At 37.7% G+C, this 21,854-nt stretch overlaps 1 protein-coding gene across 1 annotated transcript in view; it reads right to left on the reverse strand.

Moving 5' to 3' along the window:
• Positions 1–2,760: 2,760 nt before the first annotated feature.
• The window catches only part of si:dkey-192l18.9 (F-box/LRR-repeat protein 7), a 55,108-nt gene continuing 36,014 nt past the window's right edge, over positions 2,761–21,854 (reverse strand). The window contains exons 3-4 of the mRNA XM_048174636.1: positions 6,495–7,100; positions 2,761–5,155 (exon numbers count right to left, since the gene is read on the reverse strand). Of these exons, the coding sequence (XP_048030593.1) occupies positions 4,419–5,155; positions 6,495–7,100 (1,343 nt within the window). The 3' untranslated portion in view covers positions 2,761–4,418. The remainder of the gene's footprint in view (positions 5,156–6,494; positions 7,101–21,854) is intronic.

The following is a 21,854-nucleotide window of genomic DNA, read 5'->3' on the forward strand; positions in this document are numbered from 1 at the left end:
TTTTGCCCAAACTTGCTGGTAGCAACATTACATCAAATTTATTAGCTTTACAATAGTAATCATACTAATCCTCAATGAACAAGCGGTATATGCGTTGTATTACATGTTATGTCAGCATTCAGCAATTACTTTTTTTTTTACATACAGATTGTTTGTTCTTTCTTACCCATGCAAGCAAAATGAAAATGTGTGTTCAGCTGATGTCACGTGTAGAGGACAAGTGCCTCAAATGACTCAGCTGCAACAACAACCACATATTTACCATCCATCTTGCTGAGTAATTGATTTCATCTTTGCTATTTTGTGCTCAATTGTTTGTATAGTCGTGATTCATGCACTAACAATTGAAATAAGTTATGATTATGGTTATCATGAGGGTAATGCACATGTGACTCAAGATGTTCTTAGGTTCAGCTGTTGATGGTTCTTACTAAGGATTTATAGGGGGGAATCCATAAGTGTCCCAAGAGCACTGGTGTGAACAAGCAAGAGTTTGGATCAATTTAAAAGGTGTATCTTATTCAAATATAGGTCATCTCTAAAAAGAAGTGCAAAGGAGGTTCTAACTGACAACTGGATGCCTGCCACAGGCCCTTCACCTTCCTTGCTGGAAGTAGTTATCTTCCCCTATGGATAATCTTACTATCTACTATACTACACTGAACAAAGTAGCTTTCCTTTGCATGTTTACAGGTCTGTATGCACACTTGTCACTCTGCAATTAATTTCCAATTGTTCACAGATACAACAAATTACAGAAAACATTTCATTTTAAATAAGTAGCCCTTTATTGAGTGTTTTTAGCAGCAACATATTGCTTTCACAAAATGAAACCTTTACAAATCTTTTAATCCTTGAATAGCATTATCTGGGATATCAAATAAAAGACTTAGGCCCGGTTTCACAGACAGGGTTTAGACTAAGCTAGGATTAGGCCTTAGTTCAATTAGGGCATTTAAGTAGATTTTATAAACGTGGCCTAGAAAAAACATTTTACTGGTGTGCATCTTGGGACAAAAGAATGGCACAGACATATTTTAAGAAATGTCAGTGCAAGTTGCTTTCAGTTAAAACAGCTTAAACATGCATTTTAGTCTGGGACTAGCCTTGTCTGTGAAATCAGGGGTTAAAGACTTTTAGATCTTGAGAAGTCATTCTGTGATTGTCATTAATGCCCTTTAAAGTGCAAATGCCCATACTTTTCGTAGTTTTATTGAACCAAGATGGTCTCTTGAAATCAGATGTCGGTTTTCTGAAGGAGACTGGGTCAATTTTATATATTTACAAGGACAGTTCACCCACAAAGAAAATTGTGTCACCTTATTCACCATCATCTTCTTTCAAACCTGTATGACTTTAGGGGCTTTCGTACCTGAGGAACCTTTTCATAGTTCCTAGAACTATTGGCCGAAGTACCTGGATTTTGCCGCATTCACATCACAGGAACTAGGAACAATTTTAGTTCTAGGAACTTCTTTTGGGGGAACTAAATTAGCGCCTACTTCAGAGTAGGGTCTAAACCAGTATAGAAACTACTAGTGACATAAGTGTACATTGATTGGCCGAACATACGCGAAACACCAGCACCCGCCATTTTTCAAAAAAGCTGTGTACACACACAGTTTATAGCCTATATTTTTACTCCACAAACTACACTATATTGCCAAATGTTTTGGGACACCTGCCTTTATGTGCACATGAAATTTAATGACATCTCATTCTTAATCCGTAGGGTTTAATATGGAGTTGGCCCACCCTTTGCAGCTATAACAGCTTCAACTTTTCTGGGAAGGCTTTCCACAAGGTTTAAGAGTATGTTTATGGGAATTTTTTGACCATTCTTCTAGAAGCACATTTGTGAGGTCAGGCACTGATGTTGGACGAGAAGGCCTGGCTCACAGTCTCCGCTCTAATTCATCCCAAAGGTGTTCTATGGGGTTGAGGTCAGGACTCTGTGCAGGCCAGTCAAGTTCCTCCACACCAAACTCGCTCATCCATGGGCCATCCCCAAAATGTTCCCACAAAGTTGGGAGCATGAAATGTCTTGGTATGCTGAAGCATTAAGAGTTCCTTTCACTGGAACTAAGGGGCCAAGCCCAACCCCTGAAAAACAACCCCACACCATAATCCCCCCTCCACCAAACTTTACACTTGGCACAATGCAGTCAGGCAAGTACCATTCTCCTGGCAACAGCCAAACCGAGACTCGTCCATCGGATTACCAGACAGAGAAGCGTGATTGGTCACTCCAGAGAACACGTCTCCACTGCTCTAGAGTCCGGTGGCGGCGTGCTTTACACCACTGCATCCGACGTTTTGCATTGCACTTGGTGATGTAAGGCTTGGATGCAGCTGCTCGGCCATGGAAACCCATTCCATGAAGCTCTCTACGCACTGTTCTTGAGCTAATCTGAAGGCCACACGAAGTTTGGAGGTCTGTAGCTATTGACTCTGCAGAAAGTAGGTGACTTCTGTGCACTGTGCGCCTCAGCATGCGCTGACCCCGCTCTATGATTTTGTGTGGCCTACCACTTTGTGGCTGAGTTGCTGTTGTTCCCAATTGCTTCCACTTTGTTTTGATACCACTAACAGTTGACTGTGGAATATTTAGAAGTGAGGAAATTTCACGAATGGACTTATTGCACAGGTGGCAACCTATCACGGTACCACGCTTGAATTCACTGAGCTCCTCAGAGCGACCCATTCTTTCACAAATGTTTGTAGAAGCAGTCTGCATGCCTAGGTGCTTGATTTTACATACCTGTGGCCATGGAACTGATTGGAACACTTGAATTCAATGATTTGGAGGGGTGTCCCAATACTTTTGGCAATATAGTGTATCTCTACAAACATGAAAGACAATGCTAGATGGACCTCTCGAGTTAAGGAGAAAATCCAACGCAACATTGGACCAGGCAAAACATGATTATGTATTTCTTCTCAGGTAGTGACATTGGACATCAACCACCAACCACACGGCAAACGCTAATACTTTTTCATATACTGTCTTTTTTTGTATAACAGTTCTATCTAATAACATATTAGATAGGTTGTTAAACAAATCGTAAACTAATGAAGATGCAGAATGTGAGCGCCATGTGATAAGGCTCTGGTGTTCTCAGCCCTGTCAAAATAAAAGTCACAACAACAACAAGCGCAGCTTATGTCACTGCTTAGTTCCTACTGATGGTGCGAATGCAGCCAGAAAACGGCCCTAGGGGAACTTTAAGTTCCCGGGGAACCACCCTGGTGGCTAGTTCCAAGAACTAAGTTCCTAGAACTACCCAGTGCGAAAGCCCCTTTTCTTACTTCTGTGGAAAAAAGCAACCAGTATATCATTCAAAGTTCAAATGTTTTAAATGTAACCATGTAATGGACAAACTCTAGACATAGACAACCAGCTAAAGAGCTTTTGTAGAAATAAAACATAAATCAACCTAAACAAACATCTTTCAGACACCTAGTAAAACACCAGATTACTGTTGTTACAGTAGCAATAATCCATCTTTTTCATGTGATAAATATTATGATATATGTCATATAGTTCTTTAATTGGCAAATGGTACAGCTCTGTAAGAAGCAAAATGACTCACCCGATGTGTCTCAAAACCTCAAAAAGGAACTGCCTATAAATGTCAAAATTGTGAGTGTTGAGTCTAATGTGCAGAGCATTATTTGCTTGACACATAACTGTTACTGATGTTGTTGTCTATGAAGGCCATCTCAAATCAGTTACAATTTTGCTTTAAGATGTTAATGTCAAAACTAGTCTTAGAAGGCCTCCATCCTGCAGGCCTTTAGTTCCAAACTGCTGCAACATGCTTGCCCAGAAATTCCCAGTAATCCTGAAGACCTGGTTCAGATGGGTTTAATTAGGTTTAGAGTTGGAGCTAAACTCTGCAGGAAAGTGTCTCTCGAAGGCCAGAGTTCAGAACCCCTGCAGAATGCAGAAACCAGTGTTTCCCAAGCCTGTTCCTGGAGACACAATATACATTTTCAAATTCTTCCTAATCAAACACACCTGATTCAACTCAACAGCTCATTAGAGACTCCTAAACCTGAAATGGATGGGTCAAATAAGGTAGACATCCTAAATGAATACTGTTGGTGTGCCTCCAGGAACAGGGTAGAGAAACACTGCAGTAGACATCGAATCGACTCACTAGGCCAAGGGCGTCCAATCCTGCCCTGCAAATTTTAGCTTCATCCTCAATTAAACACATTTGAACCAGCCAATGAAGGTCTTTGAGCTAAACTCTGCAGGACAGTGGCTCTCCAAGATCAGGACTGAGCACCCCTGCACTAGGTTTTGAGACACATCCACCATGTTGCATCTTCTCAGGCAGTCGTAGGAATGCACAAAATATAAACATCTGTTTTTCAGAGGTCAATACCCCTTGTGTCCCCAACCTGTCCCCTCAGTAGAAAGCAGGTATGGTGTGCTCGATCACACAGCGTCTGCAGTGCTGTCGGACTAGTCGAAGCGCCTCAGGTGGCACATCGCACTCTTGTACGTTTAGTAACTGCAGCTCGGGGCATCCCGCTGCTAGCGCCATTAGCCCTCTCCCTGTCAAACTCTCACAGCCCCTCAAACTCAGCCTTCGTAGCCCTTCACAACAGCGTGCTAACACTTCCAGCCCAGCGTCTGACACCAGCGGGCAGCGACCAACATCAACAGACCGCAGTCGGGGGCAGTTGCGAGCTAAATGGCTCAAACCCTGGTCCGTTAGCCCCTCGCAGCCCCGCGCATTCAGGTAGCGGAGCCGCGGACAGTAACGTGCTACATAACGCAGTCCAACGTCTGTTATGCGCATACAATGTGCTACACTTAGATAGCGTAGGCGGCCCTCCAGACGAGCCACCTCACGCAAGCCAAAGTCTCCCACCAGATGGCAATCGCTAAGGCTAAGCTCACGTAAAGCGGTGCAGCGCAGTGCTAGTTGTCTTAGGGACTCATCTGTTAGGCGGCTGCAGCGCCGCAGGTAGAGGTGTGTGAGGCGTGGACAATGAAATGCAATGGTCCTTAAGCCTTCATCCTCTAGTGATACACAGTCCGTCATGTCCAGGTATCGCAGGCCAATCTGCTGTCCATGTAGTGGTGTAAGCTGGAGAGATGCCTCCTCTGTCAGGCTGATACAGGTCACTTTAGGGCAGCCTGAGGGAAAGGGAGTGAATATTATCATTATTGTGGTTTATGAATAGAGAAGTCAATTTCATCACAACTAACTTTAAATATCTAGTTGTTAAGTCTGGCGTCACACGCCACCGATTACAGGTCCAAACGATTCTATAAGATTCTAAAAGCAAACAACAAACGGTGCTAATATACAATTACTAGTACTACTGGAAAACAGCGATTCATCGTTTCTAAGTAGTTAAAATACTGATGTCTGGGACACTGTAAGCATGGAGGCTGTAGTGTATACTGCGATTATTTCGTGATTTTTATGGAAATTACTTTTTAAATTACTTTAAAATTCTAAAATTTAAAGTCTACATCTGGTTTTCAGATCGAGGTGAATGAATGAAATGTGTGTGAATAAAGGCCAGAGAAAATAAGGCAAAACAGTGAAAAATAATAAAGAAATAAAATCCAGAAACCCCATATGGAACCAAATCCAGGCAGTATCTGTTTTTGCTCCTGTTACAGTTATACTACCTGCTTTTAAAAGTAAATGTAACCACAAGAAATTTAGGATACTTTTGCAACAAAGGGCGTATTACTTGTGGATAGCAGAACGCATGCTGTGCCCTCTGCATGATGAATAACTGTACAGTGTGTGACTTGTACAATGAACTCAGCAGACGGACTCTTACACTTTGGTTGAGGTTAGCAGTCCATCTTTCAAAACCGAGCAGACCTCACCTTCCCCCAGAGAAAGACTGAAAGACTGGCAGTGATTCCTAGATCCCATAATGTTTTTCCCAGCCTTCCCAGAAAAACTTCACCACTATGAATTACTCCCTGAATAAATCCACAACCAAACATGCTATTCTGATGCATAAAGTCGGCTAATCCATCACAAGAGCTCTTAAAAATAATCAAGACTTAATATGTTTTACTTGTTGCCCAGATCTCATGCATAATGGATGTGTCATACAAATAAATATGTTTGCAGCACACCTGTGGCGCAATAGAATTTTGAAAATCTGATAAAAATCCACAACAATGCATCACATAGTGGTATATAATTTGTAATTTATTAAAAATAAATAAATATTGCAATTAGGGGAATTTTATGAAGAAATGTTCAGAGGTCATTTTAAGACCATTAAAGACCATTAAGTAATTTTTGTTATTTGTTTGTGCCATTTTTTTTTTTTTTCATTCCAATTGACACCCAAATTGGCTAAATTTCTTTAAAAATATAATTTCTCATTTTCTCTTTTAAAACTGGAGTAATTATTTTCTTTTCTCGTAGGTTCTTGACAGGTTTCATGAGATTCACCCAATGGCATATGGCATCACCAATTGCAATTTCCGCCAATATTACCTGATACGTCTAAATGCTCCAGATTGGGACACTTGGATACCACATCAAACACTGCATCATTGGACACATTATAGCAGCCTGCAACCTCCAAACACCGCAGTTCTGGACAGCACTGTGCTATCACATGTAGCCCGCGATCAGACAGCCTCCGGCAGCCACTGGCCACGACCGTCTCCAGGGTCAGACAGACATTGGGAGTGTCCTGACATAACCGATGAGTGAGCACTTTGAGGGCCCGGTCAGCGTTCAGCAGCTCTCCAGTTAGACGAATGCTACTCCAGAGCCGTGGGTCCCAGGCCAGGTTATACCAGCGGCGACACACTCGAGCGCAGCGGCACAGCTGAGGGGTGGACAGGTAAGACAGGACGTGCAGTAAAACGGGATCGGGCAGGATATCAATGAGGGCGGTGTGAGGGACTTTTAAAGGCCGTGAGCGAATGCCTGGAGGTGGGTGAACCATAGCGACTGTTTCCCCCGGGACATTAAAGGAAGTGGAAGACGTTTCATGGCCATTGGGGACGGTTTGAGGGGACACACAGGAAGGGTTTGGGTTCAGAAGGAGGGCGGGACTGGGAGTACTAAGTGTCCTCATGCTCAGGTCTGAATCTGAAAGAGAAGAGAGAGACAGAATTACATAGAGGAAAGGAAGGAACCCAAACTCCTGAAATGAAGGAAAAACCTAAGCAGAAACCAGGCTCAGTTTACCTTTGGCTAAATAAATGAACATGGTGTTATTTTTGAATCCAGGCTGCATCACAAGTCAGATTTGTGGATTGATATTATTCAAACATTTAGCATATGTATGTCCCCACTAGAGTATTCCCAATGAAATCCAAAATAAAAAATGAACATAATATGATTTACTGTATTAATAAGAAAACAGAACCTGATTCTCATTTGGAGAGAATCTGATATCACATTAAACGTCAAGAAGCACAAAGGACCTCAAATATGGAAGCCATCAGTTTCTTTAAGAAACACATTTAGCACAAATGGTGTTAACTCAACCGACGCTCTTGGGTTCTTTGATCTCAAAACTGCAGAGATGTGTTTTTGATATCTTGTTATTGGACGCTGATAAAAGTGTCAAGTTTATCTCAAATGCACTTGAAGTGCTTGCCATGCTTGAGTCTCCATTAATGGTGAAGTTTTCATTCTTCACAGATGGTTCGCTGATTTAGATCAAGAAATAGACTGGGTGGTACAGATAGTTTGAGAGTTCTAGATCTCATCAAAACAGTGGCTTGCCACTACAGAACTCCTTTCCTGTAGTTTTGTTTTCTATTTCACACAAAATGTTGCAAAAATCTTTAGCTCAAAACGTTTCTGATTTGTTCTTGTAGCTTCACCAAGCAAGACACAACCAACACCAAGGTTATGGGTTTGATTCCTAAGGAACACATAAATTGAATGTGCTGCAACTGTTTTGTATGAAAGAGTCTGCAAGATTTAATATATCCCACAATGCAACCTTCCATTCCCAATTCTATTTCAACCACAATTTCTTAACTTATATTCACAAATTAAACATTACACTTCCAGTATACAAAATGATAGTTTTTACTTACAAGATTATCAAATTTATCATTGTTTGGTGAATTTTCATGAACAAAATCCAGTCATTTCCATTGGAATAAAATATATTACATCAGTTGTTAAACCTAAAAAATCATACAGCAACAGTTACAGTTGCCACTGACTTTAATTCCAGTTTTTCCCTATAGGTTAGTGAGGTGACGAACAGTTTTACTGTCTAGATTTCCGTTTAGGAAACTGGTTCATAAGCCAGTCATAAACTGAAAGATAATGAGGAGAAATATTTAGGGGAAAAACAGTTTATAATGAGCTCTTGTCTTCCCTTCCTCTCTATTTCATGTCCTTGTCAAGCCTCCTCCACAAAAATGAGCTCAAAGGATGAGAGAACGAGAGCAAAACATTTCCAAAGTCTGCCTGTTGGATTCATGGATTCCATCCCTAAACTCTCGATTAATAGCTCTTTGCTAAGCTTCAAAATGGTCCTGCTGAGGAAGTGAGGGTTTATGTGCAATGATGCTTTCTGTACAGGAAATTTTCTTTAGCAAGGAACTTGGGCGGCTCAGATGCCTCTGACATGATGGATAAGCTTAGGCAGAATTTTCCTCTGCAAGCCACTTTTTGCATGTGAAATTGCATTTACAAACGCTACATTAACAGTCTTCGGTGTATATTTTTCATTCCAAATGAAGCGCTGCAAGAAGAATTTAATATACACAATATGGCCAAAAGTATGTGGACAACCCCTTCTAATTTACGGGTTTGGCTTTAGCTACACCTATTACCAACAGGTGCATAAAATCAAGCATAGAGCCACACAGTCTCCTTACACAAACATCTACTGTAGATCAGTGACTACCAATGCAGCACTACCCTTACGAAAAAGAAGCTTATTCAAGTGTGCTATTGGTATACTTCTTTTAAACAATACCTTCAGTGTACTTTTTATGTACTTCTCAAAATTATACTTAAAATTGCACTTAAGTGTATTTGACTTATACTGACAGAAAAGTCTAAGTATATTTGGCCTATACTCATCTTTTGATGGAGATATACTTAAGTACTCTAAGTATACTTGGCTTGCTATAATTAAGTATTCCTAAGTATACTTGGCTTGTAATTGTGTTTACACTTTTGATTGAGTAGCTATCACCAGACCAAGCTCAATTTAAAATTGAACATTGGTCTGGGGAGTCTGTATGTATTTTCTACTGCACAAAAGGCATGATCAATGAGCATTATTCACGCAATTGGATAGTCCTTCAACCAATCGATTTGTTTGCTAAACTAAAGAAGTCTTTCAGCATCGTCGAGAGGTTAAAAGGAATTGGATTGACAGTCGTGCTTGCTGTCGCTTCTCTATCGTCATCGTGTTATACCCACCAATAGCGAGCAATGTGGATAAGCCAGTCTGTGATTGGTTCCCGCAAAAGTGTAACAGAAGCAGTAGAAATGAATGTACGGGTTTCCAGACTGAGTTGCCGGGCGAAATCAAATCGCCGGCAGATCAGGCTGGGTTTACCCAGTCTAATATTAAAGAGGATCATTTCGTTGACTGAGAAACCGAAGACTGTTACTGAGTTTTTGAAATGAGCGCATGCGTAAGAACAACCCCCCTCCTTCACAGCTCATTTCGAGGGAACGCCTCCCAAAACTCGTGCATGAGTATTGGAACACGAGTGTTTACCACCGGCATCCGCTGTGTCGTGTTAGTGGATTCATTATGTCGGACTCACCACAGGTAACTCATAATCTGCAGTTGTTACTCCTGTCTCCTGACAACAACATTGCATGCAGCGCCTGTAGAGTGTGGAAAGTTACTGGAGCGCGCAGCCGCACACGTCTCGCACAAGGAACATCATGGCAGTGATTGACAAGCCAGAGGGCCAATCGTTTACGCAATGATCTCGTAAACGATTGGCTGATGTTTTTAAGGCCCTACTTCGTGCACAGATGATGTATATTAATATTATTCCTTTCAGTGCACCTAATAAATAGTCTTTTATCAGTTAGTAAAGACAGTTTCAAGTAATATTGCAAAAATATATAAAACAAAACATCCTCTTTAGCGCCTTTAAATACTTTTTTCACATAGTTTTACATACTGTCTTAATTAAAATATTGATTTATAAATAAAACAGATATGTTCCTAATTCTGAGTATCTGAATTTTTGTGTAGTCCACTTGTACATAGGAATTTACTTCAAGTTTACATTACTCTTTCCCGACCACTGACTGAATTTTCCAGCAATCCATGTTTTCACTGTTATATGGTAGGGGGCGCTATTACGCATCTGATACTGAAAGAGTACAGAATCTCCAAATCAACACACAGGTGAAGAAGAAGCAGAAACAAGCGATAGAAGAGTGTAAAATTATGTGATCATCAAATATTAAACAGCATAGAAGTTCAAAACCTAACTTTACCAAAGGAAATGTCGACCCAGCAAGAGGTGTCTGACTGTGAAGCTTTGGGGTGTTGATGGACTCGATCTACTGCATCTGTGTTTTGATAATCGCTCCGAATCCAATCCGGATGAAGTCTTTGACAAAAATGCAATTTTCTCAGCTTTTTGTTTAAAATGTTGCTTTTTTATCAAACTTACCCACATTCAAGTGTTCATAAAAGGGATGCATGAAGCTAGAATTTTTTTTTTTTTTTTCGAGTACACTTAAAAGGTATATTTCAAGTAGCATATAAAACAATGAATACCTAAATAGGAACTAGTATACTTAAAGTGCAAAAATAATATATAAATGGTAAACTACAAGAAGTGCTGGGGAGAGTTATTGCATTACAATATTGCGTTACTCCCTAAAAAAGAAACTAATTGCGTTAGTTACTTTTTATGAAAAGTAATGAGTTACATTTCCTTTGCGTAACTTTTTCTCACATGGCTGGGTTTGCTTTATTGTGTTTTTTTTTTAAATAAACAAAAAAAGTCCTATCTTTGGCAAATGTTAAGGCCCTTTCACACCAAAAGTGAAATGAATAAGCCTCAGGCTGAAGGAAATGCATATTTCTGCCTGTACAGCAGAGGGCGCAGCTCAAACAAGCCTTTCAGCTGTGCTGCCATTCTGGATTGAAGAAGAGGATACAGGAGGAGGAAGTTCAACACTCTTATTTCTAAATCTAATTTAAAGTTATTTTTGCTTGTTAGTATTTTTTGAATTGGATCATTGAAGGTCAGCAGCAAAGACATTGGTTAATAAAGTGAGATTAAAAACAAAGTATATTTGTGTAATTTAATATAGTTAATTATTACAGGTTTGTGTAAATTACAGGATTGCATTTCACTGTTTTTATTCATTTTGAGGAATACTGAATGTTTTCGTGCAAGTGAGATGAGTAAATGCATGTTCACATTTAACTACAATACCCATCATGTTCACACAGCACACACAACACCTCTGCACTTTATTTCTCTCAAGATGGGGACAGGAGAGCTGTCAGTCAGTAACTTGCATTACTTATTTGAAAAAGTAACTTGGATATTTTGCTGTAAATTGAAAAAGCAATTAGTTACTTTACTAGTTACTTGAATAAAGTAATCTGATTACGTAACTCAAGTTACTTGAAAGGCATTACCCCCAACACTAACAATAAGTATGATTTTATGTTCACTTCACGAGTTCACACTTACAAATAAGTCAAGTAAATTAATTGGTAAACGTATTTGGCGTGCTGTCCGGGGAGAGGGCTCCGAGCTCGGTAATCGGCCCGAACACAGAGTACCCCCCCCCTCCTTTTAGATTATATGAAGTAATCCAGAGAGTGTGAGGAGACGGGGTGGTGGAGGGATTCTGGAAACTGTCGAGGATCCTTGGGTGAGTTTGACTGTGATTATATACAGGCCTGAACTCATGCCGATTGGGTAGACATGTTGATTACAGATTGTTGACAGCTGGTTGAGATGACGTAATGATTAAGATGTTGTAATGATTGGGTATCTTATTTGACTTGTTCCTCCTGAACTACGTTTATAAAACATCATTTAAAGAAAACTTACAAGTATACTTGCAGTATAAAACTACTAAACAAGTAGTTTACTGAGAGTACACTTCAAAGTGTACTTTCATAAACAAAAAAATGCGCTACAAGTATTTGACTAGTAAATTATCAGTATACCAATAAGTTAACTTGTAGTATAGTTGCAGTGCAAAAGAAAAACTTAGTTGTAAACTAGTTGTGTACTCAAAGTTTACTACTGTTACACTTAAAGTATACTTTTTACACTAAAAAGTGGGCCAATTTAGTCTCAAGTAGTATTGAAACAGTACACTTACAAGTATACTTCTAGTACATTGATATTAGTATACTTACTATATAAAGTATACTTAAAAATATGAAACTGAAGTATACTTATGTTTTGTAAGGGTAGGTAGCCACCAGCAAAATGGTTTATTTGCAAAATAGCATCAACAGAAATATGATGAAAGAACCCACTGTTCAATATTCATTAAGTTAAAAGAAATGTAAAAAGAAATAACTTTTTTTCCCCTTACAAAAATGAAAACATATGTGTACACACACACACACACACACACACACAAGTTGATAATAAATTACCAGTCAATGGCATGACCTTCATATTATTTTGTCCGGATCTATTAACTTATTGGCTTTGGTTCAGCCAATCAGATGCATCTGTAATAATAAAAGGTGAGTTTAGTGTACCCAGGGCTGGTCTTCAGATCAATTACAGTATGACTGTAATTCACTCTATATGCTTTTGCTCCAGACAGTGAGACATTGGCCGTCTACATGCCGTCTACATGACAGTAGGGACCGACAGACTCCTTCCCTTCTTCTTCATGTGAGAATGAATGACACACAAAGCCCTCTGCTGTGTAGATTTGTGCGTTACTGTTTTTTACATGTGTGTATGTGTGTGTGTATGTGCAAGTGCAGTAAGTCAAGGAGATTTGTATTCCAGGCTTGACCTGAGATCAGATTGACTCATGGCCAGGTCATGATGACATACACAGACACAGACACTGCCTCTCAAGGGAGAAAAATGTCTTCTCATAACAGTATACAGCTACATGAAACCCCTCCAGACCGCTCAGAGACATTCACCATTACGAGAATGATCCAAGACAAATAAAAACAATTTGGGTTCAAGTGACAGAATCAATCCATTAAGCCTCGTCAAGGTTAATGCGTTCTTCTCTGCCAGTTCAACAAGGCAACGTTGTTGCATTCTGTACACAATCACGGTATAATCTATTGCCAATCTATTTATATACTCACAACAAAGTTCTTTTTCTTCTTTGCTTAGGGATAAAAAGAAGTTTGAAATACTTTTGCAGCGATATACTGTTAGCAAACATTCCGACGGTGCCCACGCTGATAGGAGCGACGTTTAGATGAATTTGTAAATATGTGCTGCATGCTTTCCTCTTAAGAACAAAATAACCACAGCATTTCTACAGTTTCTACTGTGGTGCAAAATGGCAACTTCGATGTAAGGGGACCCATGGTGTATGTAGATAGAAATGACTCATTCTAAGGTAATAAAAACATGATGGTTCACATGTAAGGTCTTTATACACCATTGAAAACGTAGTCATGTATATTATATTGCATTTCTGTCAATAGATCCTCCTAAATATTACACACTGGACCTTCTAAAGGGTTGATAAAATTAATTTTAAATGTCTGTCATTAAAGTAGATGTGTTATAATTCAAATAACTAAAAACAACACTTTCCATATTTCTATATTTTGAGTCATACAATATTGGAGTGGAGAACAATGAATTTAAGACCTCATTTACTTAAAGGGTTAGTTCACCCAAAAATGACAATTCTGTCATTACTCACCCTCATGTCGTTCCACACTCATAATACCTTTGTTCATCTCCGGAACACAAATTAAGATATTTTGATGAAGTTCTGATGGCTCAGTGAGGCCTCCATTGCCAGCAAGATAATTAACACTTTCAGTGCCCAGAAAGCTACTAAAGACGTATTTAAAACAACTTGTGTGACTACAGTGGTTCAACCTTAATGTTATTAAGTGACGAGAATACTTTTTTGTATGCCAAAAAACAAAATAAGACTTTATTCAACAATATCTAGTGATGGGCGATTTCAAAACACTGCTTCATGAAGCTTCGAAGCTTTACGAATCATTTGTTTCGAATCAGTGGTTCGGAGCATGTATCAAACTGCCAAAGTCATGTGATTTCAATAAACGAGGCTTTGTTACGAGATAAGTGTTTTTAAATTTCAATGATTCACCACTGGGGGGCGTGATTTTGGCAGTTTGATACACGCTCCGAACCACTGATTCGAAACAAAAGATTTGTAAAGCTTCGAAGCTTTATGAAGCAGTGTTTTGAAATCGTCCATCACTAGATATTGTTGAATAAAGCCGTTATTTTGGTTTTTTTTGGTGAAGTAACCCTTTAAAAAAAAATTATTTTGAACAGCTTGTCATGTACAAACAACAACAATACATATCTGCATTAGAACAGTGGTATCAAGTGCATAAAATAGAAATACAAGAATACAAAAAATAAGCTAAGATTACAAGGCAAGGGCTTTTCTTGTATGTTTTTCTATTATATTAAAGGTGCCATCGAACGTTTTTTTACAAGATGTAATATAAGTCTAAGGTGTCCCCTGAATGTGTCTGTGAAGTTGCAGCTCAAAATACCCCATAGATTTTTTTGATAAATTTTTTTAACTGCCTATTTGGAGGCATAATTAGAAATGCGCCGATTCAGGCTGCGGCCCCTTTAATTGCTCACGCTTTCTGCCCCCTCCCGAGCTCTCGACTCTATCATTGCATAAACAAAGTTCACACAGCTAATATAACCCTCAAAATGGATCTTTACAAAGTGTTCATCATGCAGCATGTCTAATCGCGTAAGTATAGTATTTATTTGAATGTTTACATTTGATTCTGAATGAGTTTGATAGTGCTCCGTGGCTAACGGCTAATGCTACACTGTTGGAGAGATTTATAAAGAATGAAGTTGTGTTTATGCATTATACAGACTGCAAGTGTTTAATAATGAAAATAGCGACGGCTCTTGTCTCCGTGAATACAGTAAGAAACGATGGTAACTTTAACCACATTTAACAGTACATTAGCAACATGCTAACAAAACATTTAGAAAGACAATTTACAAATATCACTAAAAATATCATGTTATCATGGATCATGTCAGTTATTATTGCTCCATCTGCCATTTTCCTCTGTTGTCCTTGCTTGCTTACCTAGTCTGATGATTCAGCTGTGCACATCCAGACGTTATTACTGGCTGCCCTTGTGTAATGCCTTGAACATGGGCTTATGGCGTTATTTTACTGTCAATTGTCGAGAGCACATTATTGTGACGCGAGAGCATATCAATGTAATGCGCGAGCGCAAATCTGTCCGCTCGCGCGCGGATTTCCTTTGCTCTCGCGCAAATCTGGACGCGCGCACTCAAATATACAGTGCTCTCTTATGAACTGCCTCTCCTCTCGCTCAGATATTGCGTGTGCACGCTCAAACTGTTTCCTGCGTGCTCAAACGTGTCCTGCGCGCTCAAACTGCACATGTGCGCTCACGAATCTCTCCGTGCTCTTGCAGAAATTAATTTGCTTTTGGATTAAACGCTGTCAAAAGTTATAAACCAATCAGAAGAGACGACTGATCCATGAAAATGCTACGTGGAATCTTATTGGCTGAGAGTGAACTGCGCCTGGAATTCTTTCGACAAAAATATATATTTTATTTCTTTACAATTTAATAATATTTATCAAATGTAACCTAGTCTAACTGCATCACATTACAGGTCAAACCCCTATTTATCTAAACAAACAAACAAAAAATGTTTCTTAAAGTTATTGTGGTCATACGTTTTGTGTTGAAATTAAAAAAAAAAAAAAAAGGTAACATTTTACAATAAGGTTTTTATTTGTTAACATTAGTTAATGTATTATCTAATATGAACTAACAATGTGCAATACATTACTGTAATTATTAATCTTTGTTAACATTAAAAATACAGCTGTTTGTTGGTTGTTTACTTCACAGTGCATTTAATAATGTTAACAAATACAACATTTGATTTTAATAACGTATTAGTAAATGTTGAAATTAACATTAACAAATATTAATAAATGCTGAAGAAGAGCAATTCATTATTAGTTAATGTTAACTAATGCAGTTAAATAATGTTAACGCAACCTTATTGTAAAGTATTACCAACAAACATCTTCTGATTTAAGACCGAACAAGATCAGGGTCAAATCGTCATTCCCTTAATACTTAATGTGGAGATCACATACCACCATAGTCAATTTCTTTTGAGGTCTGGTATAAAACATGACATACAAAAATACCTAAGCTCTTGTGTATGCACGATTAAGCAAAAGAACGCGATCTTATTCCTAAATGACAACGATTCGGTTATGTCTATTAAACCTTTTGAAATTACAATCATACCAGAATATTTAAACCTGCTTTTGCATTGCTGCTGAAAGCAGTGGTCATGTAAGCTATATGTTTTAAACAGCTTCACAAAGTGTTTTCAACAACATACTATTGCTACATCTGTGTTGCAAACATTAAATAATAATGCAAGTATTGCAATAACAATTTATAGTCTGAATATACACTGATTTCAGCAATTAAAATAAGTAGCTAAATGAATGTTGAAACTAATGTTGTTACACTGTTCTGCCAGTAGGTGGTGACCAGTGACTGTTAAAATGTATTTGATGTATCAGAATGTATTTGATGTATCAGAATCATTAATTCCAGACCTCAAAAGAAATTGACTATGGTGGTATGTGATCTCCACATTAAGTATTAAGGGAATGACGATTTGACCCTGATCTTGTTCGGTCTTAAATCAGAAGATATTTGTTGGTAATACTTTACAATAAGGTTGCGTTAACATTATTTAACTGCATTAGTTAACATTAACTAATAATGAATTGCTCTTCTTCAGCATTTATTAAAATTTGTTAATGTTAATTTCAACATTTACTAATACGTTATTAAAATCAAATGTTGTATTTGTTAACATTATTAAATGCACTGTGAAGTAAACAACCAACAAACAGCTGATACAACATACATTGATATACTCTCGCGTCACAATAATGTGCTCTCGACAATTGACAGTAAAATAACGCCATATGGGCTGGCATATGCAAATATTGGGGGCGTACATATTAATGTATTAATGATCCCGACTGTTACGTAACAGTCGGTGTTATGTTGAGATTCGCCTGTTCTTCAGAGGTCTTTTAAACAAATGAGATTTATATAATAAGGAGGAAACAATGGAGTTTGAGACTCACTGTATGTAATTTCCATGTACTGAACTCTTGTTATTCAACTATGCCAAGATAAATTCAATTTTCAATTCGATGGCACCTTTAAAAAGTTTTATTGCATTTTTCTTTTTCATCACTTTAAGGGTATTTTTATTAGAAAGAAATAGAGTACCTCAGAGATGACGTGTTTTTGTAGGCAAAACCTGGAAGCGAGTTAGCATTTTAGGACTTCCGGTTCCATCGCCCTAAAGTCTATGGGTTTTTTGAATGTTTTTTTTCCTAAAATTGCCTGAAATAAGGTCTGTGGTTAACAAAGCCTCTAAATATTTTTACATTTTGATCTATGACATAAAACACACCAGTTATAACCTGCTTGTGATCTTTTAAACCTTTATTGTGTCTTAAAAACGGCGGTTGCTAACAAGTTGCTAAAAGGGACTACTTCCTTTGGCGTGGACTTTAGACGTCATCATGACAAACAGGACATTTGGACAGCATTTCTTATGAAAAAGTGGATAAGTATTGATACACAGCGCAGATCATAATCAGCGAGCATGTTTTTAAATAAAGTTGTTTTTTAAATAAAGTTTGAGGAAGCTTGGTGGTGGTGACGTTGATTCATGACCATGGTGTGCTGTAGTCCGTTTATAGCCTACTGTTAGCTTTTTATATCTGATGACTTTATTTAAGCTTCAAAATGTATAAATGTTGTGTTAACTTGTAAAGATTATCTTGATAGACAAAATGTGTAAGTATCATAACCCTTTGTTAAACACAGAGCTTATTTTTTGCGACTTTCCAAAAGTCTATGGGAAAAATGCATAGGCTTTCGATCGAGGGAACCCGTGCGCCGCTAACTTCCATGTTGGCCTACAAAAACACATCATCACTGAGGTACTCTATACACAATTATAATCAAATATCAATTCCCATTGACCATAGAAGAAGTCAGTAAACACTAATGTTCACTACAACACCCCCTGTGGCAATACTGAGAATGCAGCACAAACTAAACCTTAAAAATGTCCTAATCTAGGCCCAGTTTTAACATGCTGACCATCACAATCTTTTCCGATGGAAATAATTGTCTCATCTATTAGTTCATATTAACGTTCCTTTGGAAAGGCTAAATAAATGGTGACTATAGCATCTGGCACAATGATACTGATGTATTCATTTCTTATGATTATTATTCCAGTACTGTGTCTGTGACAACTGTGGTATTTGTGGAACGGCTCCCACTTTTGCTCTATAAATACACTCAGACGGAGCTGTTTGCATAATATCAATATATTAAAACATAGCCTGTTTTGATTGTGCAACTGCTGGCTGTCTAACTGCATTAAATATCCACTGCCAGGACAAGTTGACAGACCAAGTAAACAAATTTTACAGAAGGGGTTCTGAATTACTTCTCCTGTGACCTTCAATACAAGCTTTCTGAGCAGCAGTGGCTTACAGATTCAATCAGCTCCAGGCTTAAAGAGGAAAACACCATGAAAGATTAAGGATTCAAGAACGGCACCAAGGGAATTCGCTAGATCCCCTGCTTTGCGCCACAGCTAGTCTAGCCTCTGCAACAAACCGTCAAATTGTGGGTGGTCCATTCATATTGTGGTTCCCCGAGGACACGTAGCGTGCAATACACTCAGTATCTATGGATTTGGTGCGCACAGCTGGAATGAGTCCCGGGAGGTTTTGTTCCTGGGTCATTACCAAACTACCCATCAAATATCACTACCGCTCAAGGGACTGGGACTCATTGCAGAACATTGGCTTTCATACTTGAGATTCCTGGGCAAGAAACATGATGATGACCATTGATCCCTGAGGCCCTTGTGTTTATTCAAGCACTCCGTAAATAATGGAGCAGACTTTGGCTAATATCCAGTGTTTATGGATGTGTCTTTTGTTTAGGCAATATATCGACCCCTAGCTTATTTGGCCTGACCATGGACCGCTGATCCTAAATGAACTGCTCTTTATAAAACCAGCATATAAGACACAATGCACAGCCTTCCAGTGCTCTTATGCCACGGGCCATTTGGGCAATTCAACCCAGGTCTGTCACAGAAGCATGTCGCAATGAGCTTTACATCACGATTCATCATATATGATTGAATGTTTTGTTTACTAGACATTTTGATCTTTAAAGTTGGCAATAATTTGGTATATTAGTTTTAAAAGGTATCTAACTATTAACAGGTATTTCTATATTTTAATGCCTTCACTAGTACAACAATCTGTTCCAGTGTTACTTTAGTATTATTTATATACTACTACAGTAGTTATTCATATTTGAATCAGTGTTATTTTAGTATCACTGATACACTAATGTAGTTTTTATGAATCATTTTGAATTTTGTCAGTGAATCAGCTCAATCAGTTATTCTGTATTGTGTTTTTGTCATTTTTAAAGACCCACTGAAGTGTCTTGGAACGCGCAGCATTATTCAATGAAATTTCAACTGAAACAGGACGACAAGGCAGGATATATCAAACAAAACTGTATTTTTATGGTTTTAGTTTCAGTTTTAGTTCACTTCAATAACCCTGTATTAGTGAATTAGCTTTTATATTTATATTTTACTTTAATTTTACTTTAAGTAATTATGTTATGGTTTTGACATTTTTATATTTCTAATTAGCTTTTATTTATTTTTAATTTCAGTTTTAGCAATTTTTTTAGTACTTCAACAAACATTTTCAGTATTTATTTATTTTTTTAAAGTTATTTGTTCATCTAAAATTGTATTTTATTTTATTTCAGCTTTATTTCAATAAACAATATGCAAAATATATAATATTAGTGTCTATTCCCCCAAAATAATAATAATAATAATATATATATTTTTTTAAATGCAATAAAGGACAGTAAAGTACACTACTTACAACTATGTCAATTAAGGTGAGAGCATTAAACTTTTATAAAATGTATGGTATACTAATAGAAATATTTTTTAAATAGAAACTAGAATAATTTAATTGAGCTTATTTTATAAATTAACCCAATATACTGTATATCTAAATTGTAATAAATAGTAAAAACAACAACAAAAAAAAACAACAACAAAAAAACACCGTAATAAACAGAGCATTTAACTAAATATTTTGCTATAAAAAATAATACCTAAAATGCAGCTCAGAAACTTGATTCCGTGAACATTTTTTTAATCAGTTCATTTAAATGAACCATCCTAAACTAACTGATTCGCTAGAATGAATCATTCATTCTAATGCTTCAGATAAAAGAAAGGACCATTAACTAGACAAAACAGTAATAAAGAGCAAAACTAAATATTTTTCTATAAAAACAAGATAAATAACACCTAAAATGCAGTGCTGGGACTTTAGAAGGTAGCTAAATCATTACATGAATCATCCAAAAGAACTGATTCACTAGAATCTGTCTTTTCAACACTACATTTGAGAGGAAGAGACAGACATCAAGAGAGAGTAAAAACTAGGGCTGGGACAATATATCGATGCATCGCGAATCGAGAAATGATTCTGTTCGTACTCTGCTTCCTTACACACACCACTTGAACCTTCTATAAAATACTCATTCATAAAGTTTGAAAAGGCTGAAGAGAATTACAGCGTGTTTGCAGTGGGCTGTTTACATTAATCTCGTGTCATAAAAGCATTCTGAGGTGCAAATACTTTGTCAGCATCAGCCGAACGCACAAGCAGTCTTCTTCGTGAACATTTGAGTGAACATGTTATAGTGCCATCTGCTGTTAAAAAGTAAGCTCAGAATCACGATGCATTTGGGTTAATATCAGAATCGATCCACGAATCATGATGCATATATATATATATATATATATATATATTGTCCCAGCCCTAGTAAAAACTGCTTAGTTGGTTAGTTTTGTCTTAGCATCACTACTTTCAACTTCCCAAAATTTATAAAGCTTAATAAGAAGGTACACTAGCTACACTCGAACAAAGAAGAAAAAAAAAGTTTTGCAATGTTTCTCACATTTCTTAATGAGCACAAAGCATCTGAATACAAGACCCACTGCTAGCTGTTGATTGCCAATAAGCAGTTAATAAGCTATAACTACATGTGTCACTGATCAAGGGAATGTTCCGTATAAATCAAAACAGACAGAGTTAATTAACTTCCATTTCTCAAGTGAATTTCAATTGAATTGTGGTTGCCCTTACATTCTTTTGCCTGTTTGATCCAAGGCCTAGAGGCAAGAAACTAAGATCACTTGTGGGCTCATGTAGTGGATTTGGAATCGGAATCAAAGCTGAACTATCTGTTTAATTCCGACTGTGAACCGTAGACCAAACTTTGAACTAAAACAAATACACACTCGCTAGACAAAACACAGAGGAACAGCCAAAACAATTCAGACAAAACATATTTCAGGCTCGGAAAAAGTGTTATATATTTAGCTAGTGATTTGCACAGTCAAAACATTACGGGAAGTAAGTTGGTGCAATGCTATCTGACCATAAACTTTTCTCCTCTGTAGGTGAGTTTTCGGAAGCATGTGTGATGTTTCATATTTGGCGAATTTCTCCACT

This window comes from Megalobrama amblycephala, linkage group LG22 (assembly GCF_018812025.1).
Source record: "Megalobrama amblycephala isolate DHTTF-2021 linkage group LG22, ASM1881202v1, whole genome shotgun sequence".
NCBI classification, from domain to species: Eukaryota; Metazoa; Chordata; class Actinopteri; order Cypriniformes; family Xenocyprididae; genus Megalobrama; species Megalobrama amblycephala.